General features: G+C 36.5%; 2 protein-coding genes across 12 annotated transcripts in view; one reads left to right on the forward strand and one right to left on the reverse strand.

Annotated features, from left to right (window-relative positions):
- Positions 1-14,561, forward strand: part of ANKRD13C (ankyrin repeat domain 13C) — an 86,633-nt gene extending 72,072 nt beyond the window's left edge. For both annotated transcript variants that reach the window (XM_037042580.1, XM_037042588.1), the window contains one exon: positions 7,947-14,561. In XM_037042580.1, coding sequence (XP_036898475.1) covers positions 7,947-8,077 — 131 coding nt within the window. In that variant the 3' untranslated portion in view covers positions 8,078-14,561. The remainder of the gene's footprint in view (positions 1-7,946) is intronic.
- SRSF11 (serine and arginine rich splicing factor 11) overlaps positions 14,320-15,721 on the reverse strand; it is a 43,819-nt gene continuing 42,417 nt past the window's right edge. For 4 of the 10 annotated variants that reach the window (XM_037042610.1, XM_037042618.1, XM_037042602.1 and 1 more), the window contains one exon: positions 14,320-15,693. In XM_037042610.1, the coding sequence (XP_036898505.1) occupies positions 15,496-15,693 (198 nt within the window). In that variant the 3' untranslated portion in view covers positions 14,320-15,495. The remainder of the gene's footprint in view (positions 15,694-15,721) is intronic. The other 6 variants (XM_037042664.1, XM_037042628.1, XM_037042655.1 and 3 more) reach the window with 2 other exon arrangements.

The following is a 15,721-nucleotide window of genomic DNA, read 5'->3' on the forward strand; positions in this document are numbered from 1 at the left end:
TTTATTTATTTATTTATAAAGATTTTATCTATCTTTAGAGGGGGAAGGGAAGGAGAGAGGGAGAGGAATATCAATGTACGGTTGCCTCTCCTGCATGCCCTGCTGGGAACTGGCCTACAGCCCAGACATGTGCCCTGACTGGGAATCGAACCATGATCCTTTGATTTCAAAGCCCGTGCTCAATCCACTGAGCTACACCAGCCAGGGTGAATTCTACTTGATTTAAATTAAATGTATGGGGTGTATCAGATACTTCATATAAGAGGGTGTGGGTAAACTTAATGATGCACTGTGATAATGTCTTTAATGTGAAATATGGAGACTAGATTTTAGCAGACTGAATTTCTGAATAGTGAGAGTATTACCAGAGTCAACACAACAGTCACTATTTACAGATAAAATGATACTCATTCACTCTGTGTTCAAATATTTAAACTTAATTTTATCTTAAGCAATGATCTTTGGAAATAATATCTCTTTTTGTACATATTTATCTTCCTAACTGTATCAGAAAACTGGCAACAAGAGATTGTTAAAAAGGTACTTTTGATGTTTAAGCTTATATTTAACATTCTTTTAAGCTTTAGAGAGTATTCAGTATCATCCATCAGTCTAGCTGTCAGATATTTAATGAGTGCTTGTTGTGTGACAGATGCTTTTCTAGGGATATGAGACTGTAAAAATCCCTGCCCTCCTAATGTTTACATTCTAGTGGGGGATAAAAATAAACATATAGTAAATATAAGCTTTATATAATTCCTCAGGTATATTGTATCTTGCTTCATTCAATATTAACTGCATCTCAGACTAATTAGGCCAAAATGCTTTATTCTCAGAAATAATGCTTTCATTGCTAAAAGTTAAATGACTTACTCTTATCAAGGTTGCAAAGCATTTTGTGGGTTAAAATGGATTTTAAAGCATGTTTTCCAAATGTCACTAGATTCCCTTAAAAAAGCACTGGAATGTCTACTTGGCATCCCAATGTCTACTTGAAGAAATGGTTAGAAAACTAAAGCAATAAAGAACTGTGTGTTTGAGGTATGGATAGGGGCTGTTATGTGAGCATTTCTGCAGAAGCTTAAAATCCACTGTAATTTTCTATAGCTAGAAAATGGTTCAGACATTGTACTCCTTTCTAGGTACTTTAAGAGGCACAGTGACAAACTATAAGAGAGAGCAGCAAAGGAATACATGAGATTCTCATACTTTTCAGACCCAATGTTCAATATAGATATATATACAAAATAAATATTTTGATTATATTGCATGGGAAGAAGCCTACAGTACTTCTTTGAAGGAGTTTCTCTGATACAGCCTGACGTTCTCTCTTTTTAAAAAGGTTTTATTTATTTTATCATTTAGAGAGAGGGGAAGGGAGAGAGACCAATGCATGAAGGATATATTGATCTGCCCCTCTCACATGCCACAACTGGGGACCTGGCTTGCAACCCAGGCATGTGCCCTACTGGAAATCAAACAGGTGATGTTCTGGTTCACAGGCTGGTACACAGTCCACTGAGCAACATCAGCCAGGGCTGTAGCCCAACATTTAAAAATATATATATTTTATTGATTATGCTATTATCCCACTTCCACCCTTCATTCCCCTCTGCACTGCACACCCCCTGTCACCCACATCCCCCTCCTTAGTTTATGTCCATAGGTCTTACGTACAAGTTCTTTGGCTTCTATATTTCCTATACTATTCTTAACCTACCCCTATCTATTTTATACTTACCATTTATGCTACTTATTCCCTGTGCCTTTTCCCCCCATTCCCCACCCCATTCCCTGCAGATAACCCTCCATGTGCTCTCCATTTCTGTGATTCTGTTCTTGTTCTAGTTGTATGCTTAGTTCATTTTTTTGTTTTTGTTTTTTAGGTTCCATTGTTGATAGCTGTGAGTTTGTTGTCATTTTGCTATTCATATTTTTGATCATCTTCTTTTTCTTAGATAACTCCCTTTAACATTTTATATAGTAAGGGCTTGGGGATGATGAAGTCCTTTAACTTGACCTTATCTGGGAAACATTTTATCTGCCCTTCCATTCTAAATGAAAGCTTTGCTGGATAGAGTAATCTTGGATGTAGGTCATTGCCTCTCATGACTTCACATAATTCTTTCCAGCCCCTTCTTACCGGTAAGGTTTCTTTTGAGAAATGAGCTGAGAGTCTGATGGGCACTCCCTTGTAGGTAAATGTCTCCTTTTCTCTTACTGCTTTTAAGATTCTCTCCTTACCTTTAATCTCGGGTGGTATAATTATGATGTGCCTTTGTGTGTGTGTCTTTGGATCCAAGTTCTTTGGGACTCTATGAGCTTCCTGGACTTTCTGAAAGTCTATTTCCTTCGCCGGATTAGGGAAGTTCTCCTTCATTATGTTTTCAAATAAGTTTTTAGTTTCTTATTGCTTCTCTCCTCCTTCTAGAACTCCTATGATTTGGCTTTTGGAACATTTTAAGTTGTCCTGGAGGTTCCTAAAGCCTCTCCTCATTTTTTTGAATTCTTGTTTCTTTACTCTGTTTGGTTGAATGTTTATTTCTTCCTTCTGTTTCAATTCATTAATTTAAGTCCTGGTTTCCTTCCCATATACTGTTGGTTCCCTGTACGTTTTCCTTTATTTCACTTTGCATAGCCTTCACTCTTTCCTCTATTTTGCGACCATACTCAACCAAATCTGTGAGCATCCTGCTTACCAGTGTTTTGAACTCTGGATTTGATAGGTCGGATATCTCTTCATCGCTTAGTTGTATTTTTTCTGGAGCTTTGATCTGTTTCATTTGGGCCTTTTTCCCCATCTTGGCGTACCTATTATGTAGTAAGGGGCAGAGCTTTAGGTATTTGCCCTGGTGGGGCAACACACATCCAGTGTATGTGGGGGAGGGGTCTGAGAGGGAACAGTGCTGCTTGTTTAGCTCTCTGGGGGCTTTCAGTCACTTCCCCTATTACCCATAAGCACTACCCATAAGCAAATTGGGCCCTTCTGGTGCTGATTTGGGGTGAGTGGGTCTGTGTACATTCTAGGACCCTGTGGGTCTCTCCAACAAACTCTCCTGTGAGGCTGGGAGTTTGTTTCTTCTGCCTCCTCAACTCCCACAGTTTTTTTCAGTCACGGGTTCTGGTTCTTTATTTTCCTGCACTGGAACCCTGGGTTGCTTGGTCTGTCTTGCTTCCCAGTTGTTCCTCCCAATTATCCGCATGCAAATGTGGGACCAGCCGCTCTGCCAGCTGCTGCCTCGCCTGGTCCTCCATCGGCCAGCTTACTGCAAGTCCTTTCCACCTTGGCTGCCCATCTCTGCCCCTCCTACCAGTCTGGATGAATGTTTCTTATTTAACTCCTTGGTTGTCGGACTTTCATACACTTTGATTTTCTGTCAGTTCTTGTTGTTTTTTGTTTATAAATTTGTTGTTGTCCTTCTTTTGGTTGTATGAGGATACACAGTGTACCTATATATGCCTCCATCTTGGTCGGAAGTCTACTTTCCTCTGTAGCCCAACATTCTTAACAAGGGATTGAAAATCTTTTGCTTGTATACTTAGAGGTATCAGAAATTTGCATACTTGTTCTTGTTTCTTCATCGTTCTTTTTAATTAACCTTGTAAAACTTTAGTCCTAGGTCAGCTAAATCTTCTACCATTTCTGTTTCAGTATTCAGGCTAAAAAATACAATTAAGTTGAAATATTTAAAAATTTTGAAATTGTTCTTTTGACAACTGCATGTTTTCAAAGTAAGCTAGAGCTTTCAGTGTTGATTATGAATGATCTTTGATCTGCTGCTGCTTCCATTTTGCTTAGAGGCTAAACTTGAACCTCTTTTACCCATTTCCATCTCTTCTAATACTTATTCCCATAATCTAAACAGAAGATTGTTGCTCTCTTTAGTTACAAAAAAAAAGACTGTCCGAAGTGAGACTTTCCTCATTATTCCCATCCCCCATACAGACTTTTGTGTCTCAAGCTTGCTTTACCAGTCTCTCTATATTTCTCTCTTATCTTTCAATTCCCTTTTTAATGACTTTTTCCTCTTAGCTTTAGGCTTTGTTCACGTCTTTCTCCCTTTAAAATTCAACCAACCAAATAAAATTATTCCTGTAATTTCACCTTATTCAGCAGTTGCCTTTTGATGCAGACCCTGGCTCGTGGGGTTCACCACATTGTGGATGAGACTAGAAAAATTCACACAGACTACCAAATCCTGTGGAGAAAAAGAGTGCACCAACCCTTGCCTTGACAGGCACGGGAATAAAGCTTATCAATCATTGTCAGGCAGAAATGATTAAACAATAGATAACATTCATAGAACTCTGAGGGTTTATTCTGAGTCAAGGTCAGATAGTTCAAGAGCTACAAAACTTTGGGAAACAAACTCATTTCCTGCTTGGACCTTTATCATTTAATTGAGAGCATTCTTATCAAGGCAGCTTTCACAGGATTTTGTGTATTCTTTCTTGGGCCTGATCGCTCTAGGAAACCTGCTCTTTCCAGCAGAGGGCCTCACCCAACTCCAGCATTGTTTCAGGCTTAAGTCAGGTAGGGGAAGTAAGGCAGCCAAGAGATTAGTAGAGGTCTTTCAGACAGAATGAGGACTCAGGCTCTGTCAAAGCTAAGGGGCAAGGGTGCATCAACCCCTTTTTCTATAGCCCCCCCAGGTCCTTCCCTGGGCCCCCCTCCATGATCATGCCTGTCTTAGATTGTCCCTCCCTTGAGGAATCTTACCGGTCATTGGCTAACAGATCAAGCACTGGAGGCCAGTCAGGGTGAAGTAAAAGAGACAGAGGAAGCTCCCCTGCCAGGGAGATGAGCTTTGTCTCCTTAGTGGCTTACGGTCTGATGGCCACTCACTCAGCCTTAGCCATGGTGGGGTTACAGCTTCTGAAACCAGGCAGGGCGGTTCCCAACAACCTTTAATCTCTACTTTTCATAGCCAGGCTACTTTGAAATCTACCTTTATCTCTCCATTCTTATTTTCTATTTACAATTATATTATAAAGGGTGAAAGTAGAGGGACATAAAGGGAAGCAAGGTTTCTTGATTTCACTTGAACTTATAAAGTGATGATGCCCAGGAGCCCATGATAAATTAATTATATGTAATGTGGACCAGGACAACCAATAAAGAAGTTACACTAGGAGACATACTCAAAAACACTGTAGATAAATAAAAATAGAATTCTAGAAAATAGACAAGTAACCTATAGAAAGGCAAGAAAGCGAAAAAAGAAAAAAGAAAATAAAAATGGCAGGCCTAAGTCTTAGTATGTAGATGTTTTCATTAAATGTAAATAGTTAAATAGACTTTAAAAGATAGAAATTGACAAAATGGATTAAAAATATGGGTAACGGGACTAACTATATTATTAGTCTACTCTATAGTAGACTTCAAAGCAAAGAAAATTACCAGAGACAGAGAGGGATATTATATAATGACAAAATGGTCTATGCACAAAGAAGAAAAGCAATTCTAAATTCATATACACCAAACAGAAGATCTGTAGGATAGGTGAAGTAAAAAAATAAAAGGAAAATTTGAAGACTCATAAATGATGACTTTAGCACCCTTTTCTGATATAACTAGACAGAAAATTACCAAGGATGTAGAATAACCGTACAAAAATATACACCAAAAGCATTTATAGAACAGTCTACCCAACATCAGCAGAATACACATTCTTTTTTTCTTTTAATTAATTTCTTTAACTTTATTTATTTTTATTTTTGTTCAACTACAGTTGTCCTTATTTCCCGCATCACTCTCCCCTGCCCTACCCACCCCACCTCCCACACTCATCCTGTTCCCGACCCTGCTGGCTTTGTCCATGGGTCCTTTATACATGGGAGCATACACATTCTTTTCAAGTGTCCATGGAAACATGTAACTAGATAGGCTCTGTCCTGGGGCCGTCAGACAAGCTTCAATCATTGTAAAAGAACTGACAGTCATTCACGGTAGAATCAAACTAGATGTTAGTAGTAGAAAAATAACACGAGACTCTCCAAACACTTGGAAATTAAAGAACATTCTCCTAAGTAATTTGTAAATCAAAAGTGAAGTCTAAAGTAAAATAAAGGGATCTATTGAACTAAATGAAAATGAAACGGGAACATATCAAAATTTATGGAATATAGCTAAAGCAGTGCTGAGAAGGAAATTTATAGTGCTAGATGAATACATTAGAAAAAGGGGGAAAATGGGCCCTGGTGTGTGTGGCTCAGTTGGTTGGAGCATTCTCCTGTTCACAGAAAGGTCCAGGTTCAGTTCCTGGTCAGGGCACATACTGGGGTTTCTGGTTTGGTCCCAGTTGGGGTGCATACAGGAGATAACTGGTGGATGTTTCTCTCTCACATCACTGTTTTTTCCCCTCTCTCTAAAATCAATAAAAAATATATCCTTGGGCAAGGATTTAAAAAAATAAAGTATAAAAAATTCAAGAACTTAGAAAAAGAAGACCAAAATAAACCCAAAGCAAGCAGAAGGAAGGAAAGAATGAAGCAAAGAGATAACTGAAAGAGAAAACAAAATATATTGAGAAAGCCTGTGAAGCAAAGAGCAGGTTCTTTGAAAAGACCAATAAAATCAGCAAATTATTAGCGAAATGATAAAAGAGAGAAAACACAAAATACCAGTAAAAGGAATGAAACAGGATATGACTACAGGCTTGCAGACACCAAAAGTGTAGCAAATTGCAGGAAGGAATAAAGGGGAAAACGGGTATTCAGAGCAGAAAGGAAGAAAGAAAGCCTTCTCCATTTGCAAATGACATGATTCAATAAGTGGAAACCCCAAGAGTCTACCAAAAAAGTTAAATTAATAAGTGAGTTTAGCAAATGGCAGGATACAAACAATAATCAATTGTATTTTTCTATGTTAGCATGAACACATAGACACCAAAATAAAAAAATTAAATGCTACATATAATTGGTAAAAAAAAAATATATTTAGATGTAAATCCAGGAAAAATGTGCAGAATTTGTATGCTGAAAATTACACAAACTGATGGAAGAAATGGAAGATCTAAACAAATGGAGAGGCATACCATACTCATGGATTGGAAGACTTTCTTGTTATACTACATTTTATGTGCTAAAACTTAAGCCATAATATGTTACTACTCTGCTCACACCATCCATTGGCTTCCTATTTCATCCAGAGAGAAAGCCAAATACTTTTCCTGGGCCTGGTGCCTTTTTTCCTTCTGACTTCATCTGCTGCTAATCTTCCACCAACTCGTGGCTGCAGCCACACTGGTCTCCTAGCTGTTCCCAGAATAAACCACTTTCTTTTTAGGACTTTTGTACTTATTCCAGGAATTTACTTCCCGTAAAATTTCTTCCTGGAAGGAATTTTCTTCCTTCCAGGCAACTGTGGGATGTTCTTATGTTTGGTCTTTGCTGAAAGGCCACTTTATTAAGTTTTTCTTTGCGCACCCTCTTTAAGAACTCTCATCCTCAAACACTGGGACTCCCTGTCGCCCTACTATGCTTTAGTTCTTCTAGACACGTGGGCACAATTAGTTTTTTGCTTATTTGTTATCTCTATCTCCCAACCAAAATGTAATCTCCATAAATACATGATGTTTTTCTTTTATTTACAGTTGTATATCCAATGACTAAAACTTTTCCTGAAATATAGTATATATTTAGGCTTTGTGGACCATTTGGTTTCTGTCACAACCACCCAACTCTTCGAGAAGATTGGGAAGCAATGGGACCTTGAAATTTTGATGTAATTCTTGATGCTTCTTTTTTTTTTTCCCCTCCTCACCAATAGCCGAATCCTTCCCCCAAACACACACACTCAATAATAAACATGTTAGGATTGGTCTGGTGCTTGAGTAATTTTTTTTTTTTTACATTAAAGGAGTATAGATATCTCTAATGGTATCCTGTAGTGCATAAGTAGATTAACATTTCATTTAACCGTGTTATCATTGATTGTCCTCTAGATATACCTGTGTTTCCTACGATCACAGCCACTGTGACTTTTCAGGAGTTTCGATACGATGAATTTGATGGCTCCATCTTTACTATACCCGATGACTACAAGGAAGACCCGAGCCGGTTTCCTGATCTTTAACTGACGTGGAAAATGACGCCACCTAACCAAGGAAGGCCAGAGAGTGCAGAGACCTCGCAAGTGAAGCAAAGTGGAAGGGACTCGTACTTTCAGTGAAGAAAAGGGAATTACAGGAATCGACACATCAGTAATATGATATGAAATGGGCCTCTAAGAAGAATCTCAGCTAGTTTCCTGATGTGCCATTTTCAGTCTTTTTAAAAATATACATATTATAGTGTAATAGTTTGACACCTTAATGACCCTAAGTACTTCTTATGTAAAACAGCTATGAGTGCTGTGATTTGTTTTTAAAATTTTTACACTTCTTGTTGAAATATATATGCATATAAATATATCTATAGTTATATTTAAAACACTCCTGGACCATTAACATAAATGTCTTAAGAGATATGAAGTCCTTTTACACTTGTCATCTTATATTCAAGGTGACATTTATAAATATTCCTTCACACTTTGTTTTCATAAAATGTAAACTATGTAACTTTATGTATAGTTCAGTAATTTGAATGTTTGTTCAATATAATGAACTATAAAGGAATGCAATTTTCTGTAGATGAATGAACCAAATGGTACCCATTAAACAATTGCATTTACATGTTGCAATACATTTCAGAAGGAGCGTTCACTCTGCAGGGAATAAGGTACCTCCTTTAGCACCTTAGTGCAATTCATTGTGGTGCTATTTGTTTTTACCTGAATTCTTTCTTCAATGGAAAATGTTTGTTACTAATCTTCCTTTCATAGAACTTCTATTTTTTTTTCTAAACTTGAGTTTTAAAGTCTTTTTTTTGTGTTCATAATAGGGTATGGTCAGCATGCTTAAAAGATAGTCCTCTTCCAAATCTCAGCACTTTAAAAGAATTCCAAAATTTTAAACTTGTTCCTAATAAGTACATATCATTCTGATTGTTTTGTTTTTAGTGGAATAAGGATGCGTGTCAGTTTTAAGCAACAACCCACATTTTGGACATCCCTACATATTTAATGCTTTCAAAGTTAGGTAAAAACAGTTTTATATGCTAACAGAATTATATTTGTTATAAGTTAAATTCCAGAAATGTACACAAGATTGATAATTCCTACTGTTTATTTTTTTAAGTCACAAAATATTTATTGGTTTTAATTATCTTCAAAGTGTTAAAATCATGCATTACTCATTTTGCACTTAAAATTTTTCATGTTTGTTCCAAGATGGTTTAATGGTCCAAGAATGAAAGTAAATTAGGGAGAATATGTATAACAGTCATAATATGTTATGTTGTATTAAAGGAGTTAGCCGAAGAGATGATTTTAAAATGTATCCTGATAAATGTGTCAGAATGCATTTGTCAGGTTTTTTAGAGTGACCAGTAGCTTAAACTTTTTCCAGGATTTTAAATAATTTGAATGAATTTAGAAACCTTTATTGAAAAGATGATTATTTACAAATCCAAAGCATCAATCATAAGATTTTTATAATAAACATCTTTAAAGCTGCATCTTACATGCTAATAACATATTACATTGCATATTTTGACATTGTATTAAATATATTTTATAATGAAGAAAAATAATCATAGTTAAAAATTCAAAGACCAATTACTTACTACCTGATGTGGGTCTGTTGAGTTTTGTGGAAAGAGATGGTAAACCCAGACTAGGTTTATTGAATACAAGTTGATCCCAATTATTTTGGGAATGCTTATAAATCAAGTGACTTAGAGATTGAATTACCCTGTCAGTGATTATGTGAGGTTTGAGACACTGAACGGCAGTCATCACTGTCGCTTTTAGGCTCTCTTACTTTGTGAGAATGATATACTTTCAGGAATAAACTATAGATTTTTAAAAATTAGTGCAGACAACTTAGTGGGAGGAAAAAACATGGTTAGTTGCAACTTGGAATTTGTCAGTGTCCTGAAAGCTGTGAATATTTCGCTGGCGTACACTGGAGATAGGAAAACTACTGAAAACTTTTGCACTTCGATTTTGTTTTTAACTTTATCTTTTTCTTTCATAAAGAATAGTATAAAGAGATGATCCATTCCAAATGTCTTTTATTTGATCATAAAGGACAAGCAAATGTCAGTATCTCTTATGATGGTAAAAACAAGGAAGTTATTAATGCAAATAAACTTTTCACATTAGACTTTTCAAAATGTGCCTTTTAATCCAGTTAATCAATGAAGCTATATATGTTGTGTTTCAAGGAAGTAAGTCAAAACACTATATATTTTAATAATTCCACGTGAAAAGCTAAATTTTGTAATGTAGGCTCTTAAAATTGTATATGCCTTCTGATTGAAGAAAGGGTTAATCTTGGGGGACTATGAAAACGATCACCTTAAATGGCCGTTTGGAAATGCTCGACATTCCACCACCAGTATCAGAAGGAGATGTGATTCTTGTCTTAAATAATTCCCTACAGACAATTTGCTTCGGTCTGCAGATATTCATAGGGAATTGTCAGAATTCATAAAAAGGAGGCATAAAGTAGATGCTCTGATTATTGTGAATCTAGGAACATATGGTGGTCTGGAAATTAAAACATTTTAGAGAAGGTAAGAGCTGACAGAAGCTGAAAAACAATTTGGTTGGTTTCTTCTTAGCACTGGTATTGAGCCCCACTCATACTAATGGAAATGGATTTTTATGTTGTTCATGCAGTTTATAACTCTCACCTTGAGATAAGGAAGTGAGTAATTCAGCGACCCCTTCTCCCTAGTTTTCACCAAGTCTACAGCAGTGATCCTGTTTCAAGGGCACGGAAAAGGGCTGCAGTAAATATTTTCCGATGGAACCAAGGGTGCTTCCTTTTGCTCATTTATGTTACTGTTATTTGCATTCAGCATGATTGAGAAAGTTGCAGTGCAAAATCATGTGAATTTGAAGCCCTGCCTTTAAAATTGAGAGAAGTTATTGCTTAGGATGGAACACAATATACCTCTGTTGTTAACTCGAGCAAAAGGTTTCTTAACCATGTTTTCTTAAATGAACAAAATGCAGCCTTACCAGAGTTGCTCTATATGGAAACTGGAAACTGACAGTGAAACTTGCCCAGAGACAAAAGGGCAGAGGTATTACCCCACTTGTAAAGATAGCAAAATTAATCTTGCTAGAAGCCAACCATTTGCATACTGTGAATGAACAAAAACTACTTTTGCAAAGCCTTTTATGTCATATCTGGGGCAATAAATAGAAAGATCTTAGATCGTTATCTAAAAATGCCATCTCAAGCATTAAATTGCATTTTCAGGTCATGTGGCCATTTTTACAGTGCTGCCTAGTAATGAACTAAAATTATAAGCTCATTTTAGAATAGTACTTATGGTCATAATGGCACCTGTGGTACAGCTACAATTTCACTTTTGCAACAGCACCTGCGAATACGTAAGCAACATCTCTTAAGGGTTTTAAAGAAAGCACTTGGCAGGCATTCCTGAATTTGATGTTTTGCAGGTGAAAATGACTAAAACAACAAAATAAAACCCACCACTTAACTTACCTATACCTTTCATAGTATTCTTGGTCCCTAAAGGTGGCTAACAGTGACTGGCTGGGGTGCTTGAATGGAAATGAGTGGTGGAGTTGTTTTGGAAAGAGGTGAAGCCGGAAATTTTGGAAATTTTGTAACTTACACACGTTGTGGCTTATCTGCTGGCCCCTTGGGGAGGAGGCGGGACCCAGGCCTGCAGTTACTCAGCACTTCATCTCCTCCTTCAGCCTCTGACTTATGGGCTAGGTATGTGTGCTGCGTTTCGTGATGAAGGGTCCTGAATTCTGCCTTGTCACCCAGGTCAGAAGCAATGAGGTCAGACCTGTGTTTCAGCCCATCCTTGGTTCCAGCTTGTGCTTGTGGTTCCAACTTACCTCTCCAACTATCCACCTTCCTTTCCCAAATACCTGTTGGCTTCAATCTCCAGTATCGTGACCTCCAGTATCATGCAGACTACAAACAGCTTTGAGACCACTTAACCAGCTCCCATAATTAAGGTCAAATGACCTGTAACAAACCTTTTTGATCTGCTTTGATTGAATGCTGACTGGTCAGAAAAGTGTTTTTAATCTACATGCTTGTGTTCCCAAACTTAATATTTAAAGCAAGAGAATTTTAACATTCCATTTTTGTGTGACTGTAGGCCTTTAATTTCTTATGCATAAATCGTACTTTAACTTTTAAGAAAAAGACATCATAACGAATTTTAGCATCACTGGTTTAGTGACGGTGCACTGGGGAAATATCCTAAGTGACATTTTGAAAAGAACATGAACACATCACTTCCCCAATTATTTTTTAAGACGTCATTTGAAAATGATGTCCTTATTCTGTGAATTGTCTTAGATTGCTGGTAATCAGTATATCCTTTTTTCGCTAAACATTTCTAAATGAATTCACATATAGTGAAAATGGAAGCAAAATCAAAACAGTAAAAAAAAAATCTACAACTCCAGAATTAATCTCATTTAGACACTACTACTAATAAAGCCTTAGGAAGACATTCTGGATGTTTCTTAGAAGTACCAATAGCATTTCCATTACATCCATACTTAACCAAAGTAAACACGACTGTATGATACTACTTCTTGATTAGAGAAGTCTTATCGTATCGATATCACAGGAATGAAATGCATCAGCTAAATTTAAGACAAGAAACAAATCTCAAATTCAGTTTAAAAGATGTCAATCTTGAAGCAGCATTGATCCTAAGCCTGTTGATCTTGAGCCCAAATGACGATGGGAGTATTGTCTACCAGAGGAAAAGTTGGCTTGTGAAGTCCCTATGATAGCCACACCTGAATTTAACTGTTATGATGCAACTTCCGGTAAAATTAGTTTGTACTGTTCCAGCAGAAGCCTCGTTTGTAAGTACCCAACATTGACCTATCTTCCACGCAAATACACTGTAATCACTACCCAGAAACTTACTGAACTCATCTTCACAAAAATGACAAGGGCAACATGGCCTTTTTAGTCTTATCTGTGTAACATGTATCTTAGTGCTTTGGCTAAAAAACATTACCCCCATTTATTGTAATTTTGAAAAACTCCCATAGCAGGTACCATTTTTATTGACCCAGGCAACACAGGCCCGCACTTTAATTCCTAACTACCAACTACATTGCAAGGTAGGTACCAATCCTGTCTTATAATTAGGAAAATGAACATAACGCAGTTCTCCCCACCTGTAAATACAACTCAATCTCATGACCAGACTCTTACACAGCCACTACCTTTCATTCACTCCTGAAGGAATTAAGCAAATAGGACAAACACTTTTTCTAAGAAAACCACCTTTATTTTTTATCGGTTACTACTAAATACAGAGCAAAACTCAGTGTGGAGGCAGGATTCACTTGACCTCAGCTGATTATCTTGTGAAGGCTTGTCCCTGTCCAGCTCTAGTCTTGTGCATAACATGTTCACTGAAAAATAACCTAAGTATGGATTCCCTTCACTATGTATTATCTTAAATCAGTTGCACTATTTTCTAGCCAAAAATTTCTTAATCCCTTTTGAAAAGTATATTTGTATTCACTGATCAAAAGCGAGGAAATAGACTGAGTAACATTAGGTTTTACTTGTTTTTGCTTTACAAAAATGGCAACGTCATTATGGTTTTATTTACTAAAAAAGATTCGTAGGTTTAAGTAAATGCCATTTGCTATCAACTGGTTTAAAATGATCATTAGGACCATTACTAGAACTTCTTAGACAAAATTCCTTTTGATAAAATCTTTAAAAAGTTACTACAAACTGTAAAAACAACAATGCTGCTTTTCTATATGGCATTTCAATTTTAAAAGTTAAAAAATTATCAAACTTGGATAAAAACTATACTTCCAAGTTTCATTTTCCCCTTAATCCCACTACTCTAAGTCCTACTCATGTCATAAATGAATATACTATTTAGTACTGTACAGTAGATACAGACCTTTGACAGTTGCTATACTGTTTTAATAAAGGCAAATTATCTCACTGAGAAAATAAATTTACTAGATATAGGTGGGATTTGTTTACCAAGTTCTTTGCTTCACTGAACCCAATCCCTACACCCAAAATATGAGGACTGTATACTAAGAAACAGACTGTTTTAGATAGATATTAAATCAACTTTGACAATTTTGATGGCAACTAATCACTACAGTGATAGCTTTTTATCATATGTAAGTATGTAGATTGAAAGGGGAATTTGTAAAATGAAATGAGGTAAATGTCATACATTCAATAACTTGTAAATAAATACAAATACAGTTTTACAGGAAAATGAACATAAGTTTAAGGGTTTTATTATCAAAGTCTTGTAAAACAATTTCAGAAACTGTACATCAACGTGGCACAGACTGTAGCCTACTCTTGTTTTTACTGCACAAAAGTGAAGCTCAAAACTCCTGTAACTAAGAAAACAGTTGCCATACTACTTTGCATTTAACATGGAATCACTGTGGGCACAGGATTACTACTGCAGTAACACTAACACAAATTTATTGGTTTTATACAACTTTAGCTCAAATTAAAAGTACATTATCAAGTACATTTTAAAAGCATATGAAGGTCAATTTAAAATGCACTACCCCTTTTTTCCAACACATATTAAAACAAATGAATAAAAGTGGAAAATTGAAAATCAGGACAAGAGATAATTTTCCTTTACAGATGGACTCTGGATACCTTTCACTGATGTAGGTGTAGAATAAATTATTTCAGGAAAAAAAATTCCGAAACACCTTATGAAAAAGTATACAACTCTACTTCAAAATATGCTTATTTACTCACTGCCAAAGACAGTTTCTTTTGAAATCTTGTTTCTGTAATGAAAGCTGAAGCAGCCATCAAAAAAGGTTAGTGCATATATAACCTTTCAAAGTTAAACAAAAGCCACAAAAATTCAGCCACAAGGCTTAAAGGATTATCTATTCAAATGCTTATTTCCAGGTGTAACTATAAGGATGTTAATTTGTCATGTCAACAAACAAGACCATAAGTAGATCCATCATGTTGGGGTTTAATGACATTTAGGATATTCCTGCCACAATTAACATGCAATCAGTGCATTCCCTACATGGCTCTATTACGGCAATGAATCAAATCCTAGAAATACTATAAGTGAACTTACTTAAAGGAGATCATACAACTAAAACAATCCATGCCTGCTGTAGATGCATGCAGCTTTTCATCTCTGTTACGAAGCGGCACCAGAATAGTACAACTGCTTGGTTATTACTCAATCAGATTTCACCATGTCAAGGATTGGTTACCCATGTATCATTTCCTAAAAGCTTTTGGATGTAAATGATATCAACATCAGGAGCTTTATAACCATTTGTAGCTCAGAGCTGTATACATCTAGGTCTGAGATGAACAAACACAGCATTAAGAAATCACAAAGGAATGACACTGATGCATGTGTACAGCGGGATTCCCAAGGCGGATGCGTTCAGTCGCTCATATCCATGTCTTCCTCATGATGATCGTCCCCATTCACTTTGGATTCTCTCAGTGCATCACCAGGTCCCTTTTCCACAGAACACTCTTTTGTTTTAGGGGAACCCGGTTCTGTTGGTTTTTTCTCCTCTTTCTTCTCTTTCTCGCTGTCATACCCTTGTTCCTCTTCATCGTAATCCCGTGTAACCTGCTTTGCCAAGGAGAATAATAAAAGTAAA

The sequence above is a fragment of the Sturnira hondurensis genome, unplaced genomic scaffold (assembly GCF_014824575.4).
Source record: "Sturnira hondurensis isolate 20B ecotype Veracruz unplaced genomic scaffold, ASM1482457v3 Scaffold0000648, whole genome shotgun sequence".
NCBI classification, from domain to species: domain Eukaryota; kingdom Metazoa; phylum Chordata; class Mammalia; order Chiroptera; family Phyllostomidae; genus Sturnira; species Sturnira hondurensis.